Raw genomic sequence first — 22224 nt, 5'->3', positions numbered from 1 at the left:
TTTTGTTCTTGTCCACACAGAGCTTCTTATATTTTCGGACAAAATTATTAAATTATAGAAGTAGTCCGCTCGTCCTCACGCTCTTTTTCTTCACATTGGTGTCAGCATTTCCCACAACTTTAGTAATGGTGACATTGTGATCATATATAACCAAGTAAGCAAAGCTAGACTTCCTATTGCTTGTTTGTTTCAAGTGATTTGTTAAGAAGAGAATGCATGCTATTCTTATTAGCCGATTGCTCGTCCGAATCGATGCCATTACAGGACAGGTTCGCCCTGTATTATTAAACTGCGACGCAAAATCCTCTTGTGCTCTGTAACTTAACAGAGGTAAGTTGTGAAATAAGGGGGATAGTATAAGTAAAAAAGCTAAATCACAGCCTTTCGAGGTTCAGTTTTTTATGGTACCCCATTGGAGAGCTATTCCATCCATCAAAGACTGGTTAGTGCATGCATTCTGTCTCGTGTGAAATGCTGAGCTTCAAAAGTGGAAAGATAATTTTTCTTGTCGAGGGATAGTGAATTCTCAAATCTCTTTAAGATTCAAGGAAATGAGGAGCGTTAATTTTGTCTTTCATCGGTCACATGCTCGGGTCACATGACTCTACGAGGCAACGAAGGTAGATTACTGGTCGATGTTTTTCCCAGTGTTCATGTTCAGTAGGTTCAAACCACAGTGAGGCCAATCTGGTAATGGAAATAGTGGGCAATGTGACTGATATTTTTCATTCTGGGCTCACAGCCTAAAATAACTGTAGAAAATCATAGAATATCCACAGACTACTATGGTCTGTCACGTCATTTATCCGATTTTTTATGTTATTGCACAAGCAGACACGCAACAGCACAAGTGGGACAATGATGGCAAGGTCACACGGATGAATTCAGCGTTAAACAGTCTGGGTGATGCAGAACCACATACGCCTTAAATAACCCAGCGGAGATCTGTGCCAGAAAGTAAGACGGTATACAAACAATCGAAACGACAGACCGACAAAACCATATTTTGCGTTTAATACCAGGCTTTAGAAGATTGACAGTGACAAACTCTATTTGGGGTGGGATCAAAAGGAGGCAACCATATATGGAAATAACTGAATACACAAAGATAGTTTTATGAATGGATTTTGAAACTTCAATCGAGATTCAAGAAGTTATTCCTCACTGAAATCACAGCAGAGCTAGTTCACCCCAGTAGGGTACCGTCAGAACTGCGCACCTCACGAATAGCTTGGAAGATCCAAACCCCGACCTTCCTGTTAGTAGTTGAAAAGCGCGCCGTTAAGCTGATCAGCAGCGTGGCGAACTCGCGCTCAGTCTGAATGAAGCGCGACCCATCCACCACCCAGGCTGAGGGTTTGAACCGCCTTGGAGATTAGTATGCAGTGCGTTGGTGATGATCCCCAACAAGCATGTGCAGTTCTTCTAGGCCATTCGGAGTAGATGGATTTCACCCGAGGGGTAAAACGTCCGCTGAAATAAACCGCTGTTTCACTGATATTGCCTCTCCACTGAAAGGTTTTTACGAACCATACTAAGTGAAGGATTAATGGTCATGCGTTCGTCACCAGAAGGACCACGATAGAAAGTTTAGGGAGCCCTGATCTACAAACTGAAATGTAGCGCTTTCGAAACCATTTTTTGGTACAGAACTGGAGCCACCGAATAGATAAAACTGGCAAAGGAATGAGCACAGTCCTCTAACTGGTCTATGGCATGCGGTGCATGGTGACGTAAGTTCTATTCCTTCCTTTGGCGTTATTGGTCCTAGGTCCTACCTAGGCACTACAATTTCCTTTTTGCTTATTTTGGCACGTTCTTAGAGAGTTCACTTAATATAGCTTAAGACCACCGGCCCAGCTGGAATGCGCCCTCAAAGCAGTGGTCTGGGCACTTTACAACTGCATCGACTGCAAAATTTGAGCCGACCAGGCTACTTAGTGGTTCTCCAGTGGGAGCAATCTCGATGACAAAGCAGCAAGCGGAATTTCTTGGCCTACTGGAAAAAATATTGTTGGTTTAATCAGATGAGGACTGATCCTCATTACTTTTCATTGATTACCTGTTATTTCACTCTACTAATAACAAATGAATATTCATGACATGTGTGTTGGTACCACAAGACCAATTTCATTCCGTGAACCTCTAGGACGTCAGAATGGGAATGTTGCCGAACTCACCGACACCACTTCTTAAATAGTCGTACAGCTTGCAAGACTTTAGCTCATAAACTAAGGTGTACTCACAAATCTGAGCATATCAAGAAATGCCAGTTCACCGTCCATTACTCGGCCACCAGTCTAGGTAGAATCAGTCAGCTTAAACCAGTCAAGCGACACGATAGCATGGGGTGCCTGTTGTGCATCCGTTGCCGCATTTACGAATTATCTGTACTCATCGTTAGTACGCTTCTCACAAATAGTCAGGAAGATTCGAAATCTTAAGACAAAACTGTTCGGTGTGTTGAGAATTTGGAATTTCCAACTCAGATTTTGTCCTGTAAGTGAAGCCAACCCAGGCTGAAAAGCTGAGAAGCAGTGCACAACGGGCTCGTCCTCATTGTGACTTGTCAGCGATGGGCTTCTCGACATAAACTGATTTAGCAAAGTACATTCATTTCCGAGAGACCCACCTGGAACCCAGCTGAATCTCACGCTTTATGATGTTCTTCAACTGAATGTGCTGCACACAGGCGGCCTCATGTTTCAGTTGGTACGATATTCAAGATATCGTATCCTGAAGGAAGCTACTCACAAGTTTTCTCAAAACTCTTCGACAGCCCACGACAGGTTTCGTCCTTCTTGGGGCTTATCAGGTAGGCGCAGTCCCCGGGTTTCCGTCAATCTTATGTTCTACTTGAAACCGAATTGCACGAACTTAGCGAAGTACACTCATTCGCAAACAAATTTGGCTTTGCGAGAGACTCACCTGGAACGCAGCCGAATATTACGTTTGTGATGTTTCCAGGCAACTGAATGAGTCCCAAGAAGGGCTGTCGAAGAAATTTCAGCGGCCTCATGAATTACGAATACACCGGACGAAATGTCCAGAAATCCTTTAAGTCGAATGCTACCAACACACTGCAAGTAGTATTGGAGAAAGAAGAATTCAGGAGTTGCGTGAATCTTTGATTCATGAAGTTGTCACTCGGATAAAAGACAACACGTAGCGGGCACATTGAAGCCCGTGGCTGAATTGTTAGTAGCGTTACATCTAGTATAACTGCGAGTCAATAACACTGCTCGTCAGCCGGCTGTGACCGAACGGTTTGGTGTTCAAACTACCAGGTGGAAACCGACGGGTTCGAAACTCTCAATTTCCTGAGGTGTACACGGACAATGACTCCCAGTAAGGATTAAACGTCGAACTGTACCAATAGGCCTTCGCGCACAATGACTAAAGCCACGTGCTGTTTACAATGGGCTCTGTGTGCATCCATCCGAACGTCCTGACCCGATGTAAAAATGTAGGAATAAGTCCATAGTTTGAACTGGGGCATTTCTAAAGCTACCAGTATACCCATCTTTTGACAGTTAGTTGTCAGCTAGATTAGGTAAAATGAAACTTTGAGGTCCACAATACATGTGAAATGTGGCCTGGTGGTACGTACTGCTCATAAGAAGCATCCCGAACGTACAATTACGGTTAGCTGTGCAGCAGTTGCCATACAGAGTCAACTCTAGCAGGGCTAAATACTTCGTAATAGCCGGAGCATTAAAGTTGGGTCTGCAAATACAGATGCTGTCCGCTACGGACAGACCAAGGATCGGCAACAGTAACGAGCCGAACCCAGAATACGTCCCATGGCGTTCTGTAGTCACTCATGGTTCCAGTTGATTCGATCCACACGATGCTGTTTACTGAAAGTTACTGTGAGAAATACCGTGGGGTTAAAATTTCAAAACCATCATCGCATTAACGAATTTTTGTCACTAAAATTCATTTCTGGTACCTTTGCAGATCTAGATGTCCGGTAATTTCAGATATCTACATATCTGGTGAACTTATTCCATCCGCGATGTCTCATCGACCGATCATATATGCTTACCAGAAGAGATGACAAAGTATCAACAGACGGGGTGAAAAATGCAAAAATTGTTCAGCTGTATCGACCTTTCAGTTCCATTCCAAGCAGAGGGCTGGAATACTGCCAGATTGCTCAAGCCTAGACAGGGGAAGTCGAGAGGCAGAGGTCGCGTTCGAATCACGGACCATCCAATCAGTAAATTCGCACTCTAACCACTTGAACAATCTCGCCCTGAAAAATGTAACAGTTACTACTTGGTCCAGCCTTAAACGATGTAGACGGAGTCTGGGACGCGTCGCTAATTCAAATAGTGCCACATCGTGAATCACTCTCCTCACCCTAATCGATGTTTCTTCATTCCCCAACTAATTGTGGTATGGTTCCAAGCCCATGTTCGTCCAGCTGGGCATCTCATTCTATGGACGCTTCGCTCCGGGTCTCTTTAACAATCGGTCTACTGTTTGTGAGATCAATATAGGGGAAAGATTACGCTTAATCGGCCCTTATCCGGATCTAGCACCTGATGGCCGTAGTGACACTAGTGCATTAAATCTGATGGAGAGGATTATTCACGAACACTTCCACCAACCTCATGTTCACGTGAAACAACTGTCAGACCCAATATAACCAGGTGTTAGGTCCATTGAAACCCGTATACCGCCTTTTCCTAGCTATTCCGCAGCCGAACAACGGTGATTTGGCTCTTGAAATTTTACCGCTATGATTCATATTCCGATAAATCGAAAAAATCAACTAGCTTTTGTATATTCCAGATATTTGTGCGTACGACTGCAGTTAACACTGAGCATGGAAGTTCGATATGATTGGAGACTGAGTGTCAATTGCACCGCCGAACATCACTGTGGACTGCCAATCACTGAACGCCACCACCTAGGCTATCCAAACAACGGTATCTTCCTTAAAATGTCGCTTGAGTCGACTTACTCGCACCATTCTACGAGGACAAGCTTTAGAAAATACATCCAATTTTGCAAAGTCAAATGAGAGCGCCGTATTCCATGAGACTCAATTGCTTCGGGTTCTTCAAATGGTACCGAAACCTTTCGAATAGATGATTTCAGCGAGCTTCATTACTGTCTAGCTAACAAAATCAAGAGGTCCATACTCCACCCGTTGACGCCAAATGAAAGTTGAACCAGTGTGAATTACGGAGTGTACACACTGCTACTAACACGAATGAGGAGTAGGGGAACTAAAGAACCAGCAGCAAAACCAAAGAGAAGCGTTAGGAGATCCGGAGGGGTTTCAATGGAGATTTCGTCCTAAAAGTGGAGCCAACCCAAACTGAAAAGCCGAGTAGCACCGTATAACTGTTCCATTCCTACTGCGAATAGCTGATTTCGAACTGGCAACTTCTCAGCTAGATGTTCGAACACTTTCGGTCACTGGCGACTGAGCACCAATGAGTAACTTGCACTTATCCTCCAATTACGTAATCCACAGCACGTAGTAGCGTGTTGACCGGCCCCTAGAGTGACGACTTCCCAGATTGATGGTTCGCCCGCCGAATATATCATTTTTCCACCTGAGCTACTTAAAGATAATTAGTAGTGTAAGGAATTCTTGGAATCGGCTCCACTTACAGGATGAAATCTCCATTAAAAACGACATGTGATTGAGGAAAAGGAGCAGCTGAATTTATGGCACATTTTTTTTACACCTAAGAGTCTAGGACGCATACTCTGTTTACGCACACAACCTAGAGCTGAACGCAGATTAGCCTTAGCAAAAGCTATCATGTGGTATGTGTTCTAAAGTGATGAAATTTCGCCTTCTTCTTATGAAGTGCGGGAAAATAAAATATCTCTTTTCTAATGGTAGACATTCACTAATAGATTATGGAAAGCGCTTGCTGTTGGAGCAAACTCGTTGTATGTACGCTCTCGCTAGGCAACACATTCTTCTCAAAGCAGGTGATGCCACCATGACAAAGATGGACACCTCTTTTCTAATGGTAGACATTCACTAATAGATTATGGAAAGCGCTTGCTGTTGGAGCAAACTCGTTGTATGTACGCTCTCGCTAGGCAACACATTCTTCTCAAAGCAGGTGATGCCACCATGACAAAGATGGACAACAACCTTAAGCATTGTAAAGCAATGATCTACAACAGCTTAGCGAAACACTTTCGGAATGCCACTGGAATGCATTAAAAAATAAATTGGATCCTGCGTTCGCGTCAGTCTAGTTTGACGAACCGAGGTTTCCGGAAAATGAACCTGAATATCAATCAGGCTAGTCTTGCTATTGAAATAGACATAACGAAACAAGTATACTGGGGCAATGGCTCTGATTGTGAACCAAGTTTCCGTAAACAGCAGCCGGAGAAATTGAGAGACACTGACATAGAAGACGATTCTGAACTCCCTGGGGGAAATGTTGCTGGGACGACTCAAGTCATGTATCTAGTAGATAGATGACTCGCAACTTTTCAGTCAATTTTGCACTGACTAGATGCAAATCACCATGTTTCGGTTCAGTACAAAAAGTGACTGAGCAGCCTCTCGAATTTGGGGACAAATAGAAGATGTTTCCTCAAATGTTTGATGGAACTGTTTTCCATTATATGGCACCTTAAAAATGAGTTCTTGTTGAGTCCAATTATTCTTCCGAATTACATTTACCAAGATCCAAAATACTGATGATTGCACTTCAACTTATTTCCCGGGACAGATTCTGACCGGTCACAATAACTGAAGGCGGCGTATGATGTGAAACAAACTGACGCGTCTTTTCGACATCAAGTCGAAGAGGAAAGGTGCAAAATCCGTGGGACGTGAGCAGACCAGTCATGCGGTTTTCGTCAGACTAAGGAAGCAAATTAGTTGTCAGTTCTTCGAGGTGATAAGATTGGCTAGTCGAGTGCGGAATAGTACTCGGCGCGGGTTCCGATAGGGCGAGCTGGGGTGATCGTCACGTCTTCCTCCTGTCCAGCCAGATCTTTTGGTAGAAACCGATAACATCCAGGGGAAGCACTCAAGTTACCGCCAATGCCGCAGTAGTATAAGAATCGCATTTCAGTATAATCAATACATATCACTTATGACCACTCTTTTCCACAACTCACCCCACACATCTGCGCAGTGTCTGATTTGCGGAAATTTCGTCCGTTTCGCCCAGAACTGGACAAATGCGCCGTATCCTATCTCAGCGCAAGTTAATCATGCACCCGATAGGGTCCTCATGACCGAAGGACATGATGTTTGATCATTAACTGAAAGGTCGAGATTACCAAGCACCCCAGAGGATCTTGGGATACGTAATTCTGATTATTCAAAGAAAGAATAAGATAGTCCGACGATGCATTTCACTTCGCCAGCATAGATCAACTTCACATGTGGCATGATATCCCGGTTGGAACACAAAACACAGAAATTTCTAAACGAACGGCTCTTAATATTTGTTTACCTGATTGTCATCTACATGCTCACGAGCAGTTAGACTTTCCTCTGCCTGGTGTGTCTGATACTTTAGCTAGCCGCGATGGGCTTTGATAATTAGCAAAGCACCAGTGGATTTTCTGTCAATGTGCTTGGATCTTATTCGCACACGGTGGGTGACAATGGTAAGTACACATAAACCGTGTTAAATCTTAGGACCTGCCTTTACTATAATCTGGTACATACTGCTCGAATCGAAGTTACGGAGCACTTGCTTTCTTCATAAAAAACCGGTACAGACTGTGGATCAAACGATTCCATCGTTGACAGGCGACTGGGGTATTTGTGGCCGGTAGTCTGTGAAGTTGATTTCGCGTCCATCTTTTTTCAGGCAGAATACAAACGTTTGAAACACACAATCAGCAGATTTCACGTCATTTTTATTGTCGCCAGCCGGCCGAAATGAAGACCAAATTTTTCGTGCTTAGCTTGACGAAAACCGCATGACTGGCCTACTTAGGTCCCACGCCTTTTGCACCTGTCCTCCTCGGCAAGGTGTCGAAAACAAACGTGTTGGTCGCCTAACATGTTCGCGTCAGTTATCCGGTGACACTCGACTGAAAATGAAGTAAACTCTTGCTTTCAGTGAACATGCGATGCACGCAAACCCCAGCTAACCTAAAAGTATCCAGCAGAGCTACATACTCCCTTTAAGTGGAAAAGGCGCGCGCGTATGTCTCTGCAGTATTCGTTGGGTAACCCGATGGAGGAGCGTATGGCTCGGATTCCCGAAAAAGAAAAACACTGTTGCGCACTCTTCAGAACATCCTAATTTCATATCAAGAGACGATAAAAGTGCCATAGGGATACTTTAACAGTGACCTCGACACACGTTGAAGTTGGTCCCAAGACACCCACGGATAATAGTCGAACGGTCTGATGCGGTCCTGGGGGATTTCCAGGCGAGAAATCAGAAAAAATGAAACATCGTAGCAATCAGGTATGCTAAATGGGGGGATTCGGTCGAAATGTAGGACACTGAATACCCCTAAAAATGAATCACTTTCGAGAAGTAACTAAGGCGTAAAATGACTTTTAGATGGAAATACCGAGCCTGGTCAATCACGGAGCTGGCAAGTTTTCTGACCGGCAACCCCGCGCAGAAAATGTGGGTTCCTGATGATGAGTGCTCATTTGCTTCACCTTATTTCTCCGTGGCCCTAATAACAACTCAACTATAATCCGCATATCTGACACCAAAAAGTCAGGACGTGTAACTACGTGCCGCTGGTATTGTGGTAACGAATTGGAAGCTACTTGTCAACAACTGAGCACCTCTTATTGCGAGTAAGGGGACCGGAAAAAGTTTCTTGCTCAGCAATAGCTGACAAGAATAATCCCCAGTCGTGACAAATTCCGAAACATCGGAGGTGATTCTACCTCATGAGTTGGAGGTTACTTGTAGCGGACAGGCATCCCTAATGGTATTTTGGAGGATAGTATTACAGGTCTGCGCAACTACTTCAGTCTGCGTCATAACAGTGCCAAGAATGGTTCGTAAAAGCAATTCACAAGACTAAAAAAGCCCAAGTGGGAAAGAATGAAATGGAATCGGGAACAATTTTGTGAACGTATCGTAAATCAGTTGCAAATTATCGAACAACAAGACAAGATATTAAGGTTGAGATTGTCGACGTGAGGCTTAAATACACATAAGTATATACAAGACAGAAAGATAGGAAAACCAGAGAAAGCTACCAGAGAACTTGCGCAGCACCAACCAATCGACCCTTGGAACCTATGCCGAACTTGCTGCATGATCCTCATGGTTCCAAATTACCAAGTAGCTCAACTGGCTCACAAGTTACAAGGAAAATAATGAAGAACGCTGTGAAATGATAATATCTCGTATGAAAGAAAGAGACAACAACAACTTTGACGAGGTCCGATTATCGGAAAATGCGGAATAAATGCTGCCAGCAGCTGAAATGTAACCGACCCGAACTGGTCAACAGTCACAGCCAATGAACGTGTTTTGTACCCCTTAAAATTCGCCAAGATAGAGCATCCAAAAAGAAAACGAAAAAGTTCAGTTGTGCTTCAAACGCGAATTAATAAACGGTAATAACAATGGCCAAAGTGAAAAACGATAGCCAGCAGTGGGAGGACACTGGGTGCTAAAATAGTGTGAAGGAAGATAGAATAATGGAGTGCATAACGTGATGACGCCTTGTTCGAGAGGAAATAAACTCAGAAATCGTTGTTATGGACGGAGAGGAACAGGACAGAAAAAACGACTCCTTCAAATCAGAACACGAATACCTGAATAGGTCTGAATAAATTTGGGGGAATGCGTGAAGACGGCTGTGTACCAAAGATACAAGCAGCCATGAACCGGATCGTACGTTGTTTCACCAAGGACTGTTAGATAACGCCGCTCAGACCACATGGGTTGTTGAGTCAAACACCTGTGAAGAAAAAGCATAACGTGAATTTCAAGATACTGTAAAAGAAACTTCATAAAATGCGTCAACTAGACTCTATGAAGTTCACAAGTATTTTAGCTGTCCAAAAATCGCAGGGATAATGCAGTGAGTCGGGAGGGGGGAGTTTCAAGGGAAGGATGAATCCCATATATTTACAGACTCAGAGAAGCACAGTATCGACTGCGAGTTCCCTTCAATTTGCGTATACACCAAGTGGTACTTGTCTTAACCACCTTGTAATAATCACTGACGACTTTCTAACCACCTCCGTACACTTTGCACACCAATATCAGAGAGCAGCACTCATGAATTACCGGGTGGCACGACAAGACGATCGGTCGCAGTTTTCTTTAAATTCCCGCTGTTATCTGACAGCACGCACTTCAAGAAGTAAAGGATAGTTCGGACGCTGGAGACGCGGGTGTTGAATCACTCTTCAAAACCTAATAACCTTTTACATACATACAGTTTATTTCCCCGTATCAGTCAAGCATGGTAAATGGGAGCACCAGTCCAGGTTAGTGTAAATGGACGGAACTAAGTTAGAAAGAAAAAGGCGCTCACAACAGTATCCTGCGTTTCAGCTTCACAGGAGATGTGATCTAGTGGAGGCACAGACGACGCAACCACGAGACAAAAATCTTGACTACCGTTCGTCTGGGCTTTATTCATAGGTGCTGTTGAGGTAAACACAGGAGTCTTAGTGTCCAGTTCTGTTCCAGTGTTATCGTAGACAACGGAACAACGGTCCACAGGGTAGCCCTCAGAATTCACTGTGACGGGTACCGTAATCTCGTTGAACTGCGAGGAGAATTTCGATGCGTCCAAGTCAATCACTTCAATAGTTTCTGGCAATTCGGCAATCGCCGTATGCGATGTGGTGTAACCCGGGAAGATCGATGTCACAAGTCGGCTAACGTACGGTGAATCACTATTTGACAGTGTTCGATCTTCATAGGCTGTGAAAAGAAAGTGCACATGAAGGGAATCACTCAAAAAAAGATATTGTGCTGTCTTGGAGTAGTTCAACAACACAAATGAGGATAATGGAAGTATTTGCTCTTCTTCATATAACACAGTTTAAAGTCCAAGTAATGACGTATAATCATGGTATGGAGAGGCTGGTTAGATCCGCACTTTGTAGACTACACTGAGCGGCGTGTCTAAGCCAGCGGTATGAAGACAGTAGACAATTGGGTATGTGAAACGAAAGTTTGAAGTATGCCAAATTAATATTACAACCAAATGTGAGTTCCCATGTATAAAGATTGGAAATTAGCATGTTCTTTAAAAATAGGCTTCCACGTCGACCGAAGAGGCTTCATTACTTACAAAACCTCGCCCAGCAGCAATTGAACACTGGAATATTTCATAAAGTCTTACTAGGCACACCATACAACTAGCAAACGTTCAAAAAACGGCGTGTAAATAAAATCATCAAAGGGCGAAAAGCTACATTAATAGATTGTTTTTTCTTGGTTGATTTTCTTTCCCCATGGGGAGAGCCAGAGCCTGCATAAGTGAAATCGTTTTGAAGCTTCTGTTTCGGGTCACCCAATTCTGAGTAGCTGCACCATTGGCAGAAGCTAGGTGCAGTTCGAAATGCACATCATCACCCAAAGTTCAATGGATTTGTGAAATGCTTGGGCTGATAAACCAGCATTTGTTGTTTGAGTGCGCCTCAGTGCGTTCTCGGACAAGAAATTCGTAGCGATATGAACAAAGCTTGCAGTTCATTGTAATGATAGGATTTTTAGTGGCGGCACTTGTTTCCGCAGATCACATAGGAATATTACCAGTCCCATTTGAACGCCATGTGGTACGAAGCTCTCATGTTCACGGAGGCAGGTGGGTTAGGAGTAAACAAATCCAACGATTGAACAAGTTTCCAAAGTAGCGACTATACAGTTACACAGATGACAGCTGCATGGGTTCCGGCTACGGATTGCAAGCAGAGCCATTCAAAATGGACTACAGGAACAAGAACGCAGATGAAGGTTTTTGTCACCGAATTGATTTTTTTAAATTGTCCTTTCTTTTGAGCGAGACAAGTGCGCAAATCATGTGCAATTAGTGATCCAAAGCACCATCCATTAGGACGCAGAGTTATGCTTCACCTTTCGGCAAACTAAGTACAGATTTGATGGGTCAACATCCTAATGGTGCTCAAAATAGTCACGAAAATTCGCATCCTCAGTCGTTCCCAATCGGGAGTTTTTAACATTAGGTGATTTTGGATATAGATAATTTCCACAGCACACCTCACGATCGAATACATATATATATATATATATACCTCGCGCGAGAATATATATATATATATATATATATATATATATATATATATATAACGCACCCAAAATTGAGCTTGCAGCACTGAGTGAATCAGTTTTGAATGAAACATGCTAGGTGGCAATCTACCAGCAATGGACCCGCTCGGGGATCAAGTACACTGGCTAACTATCGACTATTAAATAATCTCAGATGACGAAGCAATGACAACGAGTAGGGCAAGTTGACTGTTTTTCCTGACACCGAAGTGGTCAATCATGGAAATGTAAGCCAATAGGTGTTCTTCCTTGCTGAGGTCGACCTTCCCTGAGGTTCATGTACAAAGTTTGTACACTTGAACCCAAAACTAAGAGATCACCGTCCTCGTTTGTGTCCACGAAGAATATGAACTCGGGTTTAGCACTTGCTTGAAGTCCTTTTAAAAACGCGATCAAAATTACGGGAATAAGATACGGAGCAGGTGTGACCATCCACCATAGTCAGATTACACCTCCACCAGACAGTCGGAAAAACAAAACCGATATACAGGAGGACGGTTTTTCACATTTGGATTGTAAGAATGCCAAATATGAACCTTTTGCTTCGATATATGAATGGTTGCACTACGCTCTACTGAAAAAATCTCCGCTAACCAAACTCTAGAGAAAAAATGTCGGATGTACAAATTTTTTATCACGAAGAACCAGACCAGTGATAAACGCCGGAATGTATCAAATAGAGCATACCGACAGAGCCATTTTCAGGAGCATGTTCAATCGTAGTGTCCGGGTTTTGTGAAGTTTCCGTAACGAGAGAAGCTCGATGAGAGTCACCTGGGTCAGTAGTCGAGGTAAGGGAATTCGCGCTACTGGTACTGGTATTTTGAAAAGGTTGCGGGTTCGCAGGTGTTGCGTCGGATACCCAAGCGATTGTCGGATGAGAGTAATGTGTATAGTAGTTCTCCGGTGAGCTGACAGTGAACGAGCCATTCGACTGGTCCACATTGTCCACAACTACATTCGGTAAGCACTCCACCGGGGTAGCAAGGTAGTAGAGTGTGGTTTGACCGTCCGGTCCAAGGACTGGATACAGCCGTACAGGTTGTTGTGCAACAGTTGTATTGGTAGGAAGGACAGCATTCGACTGGATATATTCAGGGTTTCCAAATGAAAGAGCCTCACCGGTGTCGGACTGAGAAGTGACGGTAAATTGTGTGGTTGTTGTGTCGCCAGCAAGTTGTTCAGGTTGCTGCCATACGGACGGATATATTTGTATGCCAGGCACACCTGAAGGAAGCTATAAGCAGAACAAAAGAGTTTAGGTAAGGCATACAGGTCTCTCACGATTGATCAGAATATAGGATAATTGGGAAGTCGAGAAACCCATGGATGATCCCAGAATTCGATCTCCCGAAACAGCTCACTTTCAGTCCTTTTGAACCGAGCACGAAGGCTTTCGGTCGTGGTATGACTACAGGTACCAATTTATGCACCACACTATGCAAATGACGAGATAGTGGAAGGTTGTACAGTGCGCAAGTCTCACAGCGTCAAACAGCAAGAGATCATTGGGTGTTACTTGTAGGTTACATGTTACAAATGTGAAGTTATGCCAACCTGCGAAGACCTCAAAAGAGCTTAGCAGGTTTAGCATGCTGGGTTGGGAACAAATCAGCTAGTTTTAGGCGCGTTTTGTAACAACCGCGCTATACAAGGACAATTCAAACGGAGTTTTTTCCGTATGTAGGGTGAAGTTGAAGGAATTGGTTAAAAGTGGACATTCCTTGGAAGGATTTAAGAAGAAAGGACGACGGTTTGCTAAAATGAAGGATAGTCATGCCTGAATAAATCATACTGTCCACGTCCACTCCCTGTGCGTTCATATTCCGGATCCAGTCAAGCACTCAATGTGTCGCTTTTATGTACTTCTTGATTCTCTCCTTCTCTTGTACTTTTGTGGGTTTGAAGGCATCCCCAAGCTAGTAATAATAATAATAATAATAATAATAATAATAATAATAATAATAATAATCGTTTAGCTGTAACGCCCCTTTGGCGCAAAGATGTCATGCCATTCGAAGGAAGCATGAAGTCTGAGAAACTGCTAGGTTGCTTAAGCCTAAACGAAAGCAGTCAAGGAGCCGAATTCGAACCATGGAGCTTTCGATCAGTAAGTTCTCGTCTTGACCACTGAACGATACGATAGACTGAAACAGGACTGAACTTTGGCAGATTTTCCGTAGCCGGAATTTCGTATTACTTCGTACAAACAAAGAAAGGTTCTGAAAATTCAACGCATTGGCGAATAAACGGGATTGTTGGTAAAGTATGGTGAATGAAAATTTGATCAGCCCGTCTACGGCCAGAGTTTTCTCAAGTGTGATGTTAAGGAACACAAGCGACAGTTCCGTGAAGCATTGAAGCCACCACAGGCTGAGGTAGGCCCATTTCGTATCGGCTATATGCAAAGTCACGCACCTCGAAAATGTTACCCATAAACCTCATATACTGCATTTTTAGAAAAACTAAAATACTATAAACTAGCAATATCAGTAAAAAGATAATGGGCTTTTCACGGCTATCAGCATTCGAAGATGTTTGGTGGAGAGAACTCAACTCCAGAAATATGCCCGTTCAAACAGAAAGTGGTGCATATCAGCAATGCCGGAATATTTAAGCAGACTAATATTTGTTTTTAAAAGAACCCTTTCCGAGGAGGGAAACTACTTCGCAATACGAAATTTCAAAACATGGGACTGAGTCGCGTTCAACTGAAACCCAGCAGAAGTGCATTTATCGCTCTGATAAGTTGGGGAATGCGGCAGAAGCCTTCGAAAAGTATGCGTGTGTGTAAGGAGATACGACCTGAAAAAAGGCATGTGGATAATAGGAGTTTCACCGAAAAGCATCAACTAAACACAGTTACCGAATAGACTGCAGCAGGTGCAGTAGTAGACGCATCATCGTTTCCATCTGCATCTGAACCAGTAGGGTGATTCTCTGTAGTAGAACCGGGACATGCTCCAGCCGGAAGTTGGGATACAAAGGCAGCTGCAACTGTAAGGACATGAGCTGGCTTTGCACTAACGGAAACCTCCTCAGTTCGGGTTACTGAATCCAAGTCACAATAGGAGACAGCATATTGCCCATGCTGTGCATCAAGCGCAACCAGGTTGGGAAGTACAGTGGATGAAGTGACATACATGGTGGGATTCTGATTGCCAATCGCGGTTAGATCTGACGTCTCAGACAACCTAGTTCCCCGCACCAGAGTATCACGAAGCATCGGAGTTAGGATATCACTACGACTGTCACGGTTCAAAGAGGAGCGGTCAGTTCGATGGGTTCGCCGGGTTCGTCGAGGGCGATTTATAGTAATTGGTTTCGGGGCATCTGTTACACCACTACGCGAAGGTCGGGGCTAGTAAATCACAGACAAGAAATTGAAAATGTGAAGATGAAAGATGTGGTACTCGTAGAATACGACACCAAATATACGTAGTATGAATGAAAGGATAGGCCTCATTAGGACCCCAAACCATGGACATCCTACTCACGGGGAAGAAGCTGTGTCGAGCCATGGAGTGCGCTAACGCTGGCATACCAATGAACTTAAAATTATCCAGTGATTTCTGATAATCCTAGTTACATATAACCAGTTAGTGAGCCCGCCGTGCGAATCTCACAAAAAAAAACAAAAGTTGATATCGTCAATATATCATGAGGGATTTGATGTAACATGGGGAGACGTATACAGGGACTTGACAAAACTTGAAAATGAGACATAATCAAAGCTTGCAGTTGACTCAGAGGAAACAACTAGTCCATAGAGTAGCTTGTCCGTCTAATAAACTTCTAATCGCCAATGAGATTACACTTTCAAATAATGGCAAAATGGTCTTATCCTCATCATCATAAGTAATACGTACCACATCTCATATAACTGGAATGAGATGAGATCAGTTCAACCGCCGGCGATTTCAGATGTACATATTTGATTTGAAGCATGCGGAGTCGGAACACTTCCATACTACGAAGTTGCTCAGCTTTGGCTGTTGTCATCATGCAGATATATACATATTTCTGCATGTGCCCCGACTATAACAGTCTATTACAAGGGCTCATTGTGTCCTATGAGTTGGAGGTAGAGCGTGATACATAATCAGGTGAGAACGCACGACTTCAAGTTGAACTATTGCTAGAGGAAGAGATGGTTAAAAACGGAGAAATTTGAGGCTTAAAAGTTGTCAGAAAACACAGCTGTGCGCAGGTTCGCAATCTTATAAGGTTGGCGGAGGGATACCGTCTCTTTTGATGGCCACGGATTTGAGCTGAGTAAAAGGGGATGTCAGTGACAAGTGAGAATCCATGGAATTCGTTTAATGACGGTGTGACCTGTACTGACCAGTTAGTGACTTCGTATAGCTATTTGATTACTTATGAGTAGTCAAGCTACACATCCTTTTACGGCACACCACCCATACACTGATACCGGATCCGCTCACCTACTGGGTGCGTAATACTAGGCTTAGTCAGTCCCGATTATTTAACCCGAACAGCACACACACGTGGAATTAGATTGGCGAGCGGACTAGGGGTGAGGAAACAGGCATTCAATACACAGCGTAAACAATCGCCTAAAGGAATGGCCACAAAAGATATGGGCAATTTGTACTGGTCCACTCTCACACGAGACTTAGTAATTACCAAGTTTCGAGTCCATAATTTGGCGAGATGTTAATCAATCCCTAAAAATTGCAGGTGAGAAAATTTTTTAGCCTGCATTGCAATCAGTCGACAGGGTATAGAGACTTATTCCAAGCTACTCAACACATACTTCATTTGACTCCCAGTTCAGTTCCGAGTCTGCAGCTTAGTAATTATCAGGTCCGACGTGAAGGTCAGCGACAGGCAGGAGTCGAAGTACGATTCCTGGAATTTGTTATGCACCATTAATCATTATCGAACGTGCCAGCAAATAATGAGCGCGTCATAGAAAAAATGAAATAAGTGAAAAAACCATCATTAATGAGTTTTCTCATCAGGCACAGCAGTATTATCCCCTGATTAAGTATAGGGTACCAATGTAATGGCAATCTACAAAACTGGAGCGCTGGTCGCGCTCTACAGACAAATGCGCCGAAACCTACGAAGATAGTTTGTGACCCGGAATACTCAGTGACAAACACAAGGTCTACTAACATGTGAATTTAAAACTGTGAACAAGGAGCCCTCAACTACGTAAACGGTACGGTTACCTGATAAGCCAAAGCTGTCAAGAGGCAACGGTGAAAATGCCCGAGAAAAGCGTCCCAAGAGACAGTCGAGGTTGCAACTCGACTGAATATCTGGATGGCGCCATCGTGGCGTACAACAACACAGACAGCAAAAGCATGCATTTCAGGACTCATCAGCCAAATGATCACAAGTCTCTATTTTTCTTATATCCAATACGAATCCGCATGTTGAAGATCCATCTCACAGGGTGCATAAAATTGCTGTATACCCGAAGCAATAAGTATCGCGAATTAAGCCACTAAGGTCACATCCATCGACCTCAATAGGGCAAGATTGCATGCAACATGCAAGAGGTTGCTAACGCCTGCTGAGTTGCTATGAATCAAAAGCTTCCATGAAATAGGAAAAAACCAGGTCATATCATTGTACTGAGGGGTCATGTAAAACCCGACACCTCTTACCAAAATGGTCCGATAACGGATTTCCTGGCGAAGTTCAGTAGGACCTGGTTCCTCAAACATGTTTGGCGTAGGTATGGGTTTGTTCTCCTTGCAGCGACCTAGTTGATCCTCTGAAAAGAAAACGGAACTGAACAAAGTAGGCAAACTGCAAGGTATATTAGGTAACAGAGTGTTGTGAGATATGGTTGAATGAAAATGGTTGGCTTCACAGATCAATCGTTTCAAAATTGGGAATATAACATATCCGGTTCGGTTTAGGTGCATGGGTTGGGCGGAACTGCACAACGATTAAAAAACAAATAGTGGACAAGTGGCAAAAGCCAAACGCGAGTAAGTTCAGGGAATCACATCTCAGCTACTGGAAACAATCACATTAAGTGTACCGAAAATAGCTAGTTTCTATACCTAGGGGACTAAATGGTAATGCCTTGTCTCCAGTAGAATTCACAACGTAAAACTACGGACCTTGATTTGTATAGGGCCGACTAAGTGGATGTAGCCTTCAAAATTCAAAGTTTGGATTTTCACATGAAATGGTTAAGAACAGAGGTACCAAAGAACTACATTCTGCGGAAGAAGAAGAAGGAAGCACAAGCAACTCAAGTGTTGTACAACGTAGAAAAGACAAGATGAGAAATGTCGATGGCTCTAAGAGCGTCCAATTACAGCATGTAAGTCACGACGTTTATTAACTCACACCGGACTTTAGACAGCTATGCGAAAGCAGGAATACCTGAGATTCCAAGCTTGATCTGAAACCACACTTGATCGCAGTGATAAACGAAGAGTATAGGCGAACAAAAAGCTATACAGAGATGTGAACAATATTCAGATCGTAGCGACGTGACATCTAACCAAGTCCCACAGCGAACTTTGAAGAGATTTCACGGAATGTCTAAGTACTCAGATTGGGCGCGTTGAAATTGAATAAAATATGATGAAGTGAGGCGGTACGACAGGGCACTTGTGACAGTGCGAGGTTTGTACACAAGAGGCCGCTTTCTGAGAATAGTCCCAGTTTTCTGTACATATCCATTGAAAATCGCTCACCGACAACTGCGTTCGACACCTAGGTTTCCCCGAACGAAGTAACATCTGTCGGAGTATTGGGTGGCATGAGCATATCAAAGATAATTCGAGGTTGAAAATGAACGCGAAAATCAAAGACAAGGGTTTAATACTTAAACGGAACGGTCGAGGCGTAGCAGTCGTGCGGGAAAGCTCAATTCCTACAAAGTAACCATGCTCCAGAACAACAGCAAAATCTGGAATGGCAATATCTATGAAGTGAGCTGCAATAATAGACCCTCCACTTGCTGAATTCCACGCATCTAGTAACAAGAGCACCCGAAATTATCCGCCAGTTTGTAATGCAGCACCAATCGTTAACTTGTCATGTTCTAGTGCGGGAGAGAGCAGGCGAAGCTAACTCACCCAAGGTCTGGAGCCATCCAGCAGGCCGCTTCTTACGACCTCTAGGATTTGGCAGCACATGGTCAAACTCGCTTGCCCGACGTTTCCGGGGGTGGGATGTACGGTGCGGTTTACCAGTAGAACTGTCGTCACTATCTGAATTCATGTCATCAGTTAGTTCGAAATCCTTATCGTCCGCATTGTCCAGATAGGTTGGTTCCGGCACAATCCCGTGGATGGCGACTGTGTGGCGTTTGAGAGAATTCATTTGTACAAAACTAACAGAGCACAGAGCACATTTGAACTTTTTTTCACCGTTATGACAGCGGGCGTGAAGCTATTGGATGAGAAAGGGTACGGAGAAAAGATCAGCTTCACCTACCGAAAGACCACTAGGGATACAAAACTAGAAAACAGAACAACATGGGGAAGAAAAACAACGCAACGAAGATGTCACACTTACATGAGATTCAACAAGAGACGACAGTGTGAGAACTTAAGATTTACAAAACGCTCTCCTGTAAACTAGATAGAGTGAAAATCGAACAAGATGTTGTCTGTTGAAAAACGTTCGCGGTAAGACGTGACCTGGTTCAAATCAGTTAGAATGAACAACGGAAACAAATGGGTATGTCAGGAGGCTATGGGTAATCAATTTTGCGTAGATCCTCCGCTCTGTAGCCAGAACTGTGGAGTGCGGACCGTCAGATAGACTGGAACCCGTAACCTTTGTAACAGGAAAAATCCTACTTTGACCGATGGATAACAAGTCAAAATCGTGACACTCGAAAAAAGCGGATGCAACAAGAAATCGAATTCTGGACCAACTTGCAGTTTCTACTGTACCCGAGTGGCAAACTTCACGGCCTAATTCTTCAGTGAACACAAAAGTTGCAGTTTGAGTTGAGTTACTACAGCCATTTCAGTGTACATTGATTGAGACTATTCTTCTTCCATGATTAACAGCTGAAATTTCTCAACGCATTACACGGGTCCTACAATTCAATCAGAATGCAGTCCACCAAATATTCATCAAGCACTGTGAATTCCAAACTTTCAGACAGTTTCAGGAGACAAAGGGACAGAAAACCTTTCACCTGGTCAGCGGGTCATAAGAATTTACTGTAAATGTGATTGTCACGTGATCGGCCAATACAGAAACTGATTATTTCCAGCCACATTTTACACATTAGCATCTACTCGCGGCCGCAACATCAGCTCACGCAAGCCGAGTCTTTGCACTCAGGAACCGTTTGCACGGTCTGACCAACTAGGTATATTGGTCAGGAGGAGTTTTTAGAACTTAGTTTAGTAACTTCTTAAGTCCAATCACCCGGACTTCTGTTGAGCTTATCAAAAACGTGTTTTGCACTGATCTGAGAAGGATATCACATTCATCCTGAGAAGAATGATACAAAATGTGAAAAATAGGATCTCAAACAGTCCGCAACCGACATTTTCGTCTGTACACAGCACATGCGGAACCACATCATACTCTTTAATACACATGAGTAAACAGAACAGTTGCTGAGTTGCGTCCTCAAGGATAGATTTGCAATGATTAAGCTCCGAGAAGAAAGGAACAACTTTATGCAGATGGCATAGGCAAATCTGGTACTCCGTGGTTTCCTTTGGTGGGATTTTCATTAAAACCTGCCTCGAAATGTGGTTAGTCCTAGGTGCGATCTGAGAAATGGTATCTCCCGAGTCCGAAGCTTTGATGGAGGCTTCAAAGAGCCACTCTTCAGGGGGATATACCTGCGTAAGTTTGGATAGTAAGTGCAAAACAGCTGGCGTCCGCCAGCCCTTTTGTCTCGCTTGCTAGTAGTAGTTGCGATTCACCATATATTCCGGTCAAACAATACGAATTAAAGTAGTCCAGGACGAAAGATCAGGACACCAGAGCAATTGAATTTCCTTGTCTTCAACATGGTTTGGGTTTCAGCATTCTTTTCTATACCGCTGCCAAAACGTTGAGAATCGGTTATTGAAATCCGGGGTGGATCAGGAACAAAGTTTACATGTCATCCAAATTATCTACAGTACGTTGGTTACCAGATCCAGTATTGTCTTGAACAGTTTTAAAACGCAAGCTGCAGAAATTTCAATGAAATGTTACAAAATAAGGAGAATTTACGTTAGCTTACATCACAAGCCTGCTTAGAGGCGAACACGCGGTCACATCGACTGCAAACGAAATGGGGTCCATCAATGCTAATAGGCCGAGCACGGGGACAGTTTCTAGAGTTGGGCGGTGCACGATCACAACCTGTGAATGAGGAGGAAGGAAGTTACGCTTTTGTGATGGGGGAGAAATGGTAAAACATAAAAAAAACGTTATTATCATTTGCGGACGGTACAGCAGATGGGATACACCACAGATTGTCAAACAAACCAGCGCTTTATACAAACCTTTGTACGATTGATGACTTTCTCGTTCGTTTCCCACGTGATTCGTTTGGGGTTGAATTCCAGATTGAAAGAGGAGGTAGAAGTGTGAGCAATACTTCAGAACTGTTCGACAGGACCGATTCATTAGGTCTGACTAAGAAGGGCTACTTATGGTAGGAAGGAAGCTATAAACAACAAGATTCTAGGTTGAGCAGATGAAGGCTTCGTAAAAGCGTTCTTTGTCATGTTTGATTGACGGTTGAGAACTGGCACCGAATTTCCTAAGGCGATGGCCCCAGGCCCACATTAAAGTGATGTGCGATACATCTAAGGACAGTTCCTGGAATCTGCCAGTTTCCACCTAATAGAATCACAGGAAGCAGATTTCACTTCAATACGTGGTGTACGAGGGGAGCTTGAAAGCCACTTCTCAATGCTCAACATATCTAACGATTCCTCTAGAGCGCAGGGTCATAGTGTCACTGGGTAATGGATTCAAAGTAAGTAGATGCTCATGAGTAGTGGAAATGACCTTC

At 43.6% G+C, this 22224-nt stretch overlaps 1 protein-coding gene across 1 annotated transcript; it reads right to left on the bottom strand.

Annotated features, from left to right (window-relative positions):
• Window positions 1-8950: 8950 nt before the first annotated feature.
• T265_14291 (hypothetical protein) lies at window positions 8951-21571 on the bottom strand (the record flags this gene model as incomplete). The annotated part of the gene is made up of 7 exons (XM_009172968.1): window positions 8951-9897; window positions 10480-10874; window positions 12933-13482; window positions 15112-15606; window positions 17885-17994; window positions 19319-19634; window positions 21445-21571. Coding segments are annotated over 7 exons (2022 nt in total), but the record flags the coding sequence as incomplete, so codon positions are not given.
• Between the last annotated feature and the right edge of the window lie 653 nt (window positions 21572-22224).

The sequence above is a fragment of the Opisthorchis viverrini genome, assembly GCF_000715545.1.
Source record: "Opisthorchis viverrini unplaced genomic scaffold opera_v5_173, whole genome shotgun sequence".
NCBI lineage: Eukaryota > Metazoa > Platyhelminthes > Trematoda > Opisthorchiida > Opisthorchiidae > Opisthorchis > Opisthorchis viverrini.
This window is presented reverse-complemented; position numbering and strand designations above follow the sequence as displayed.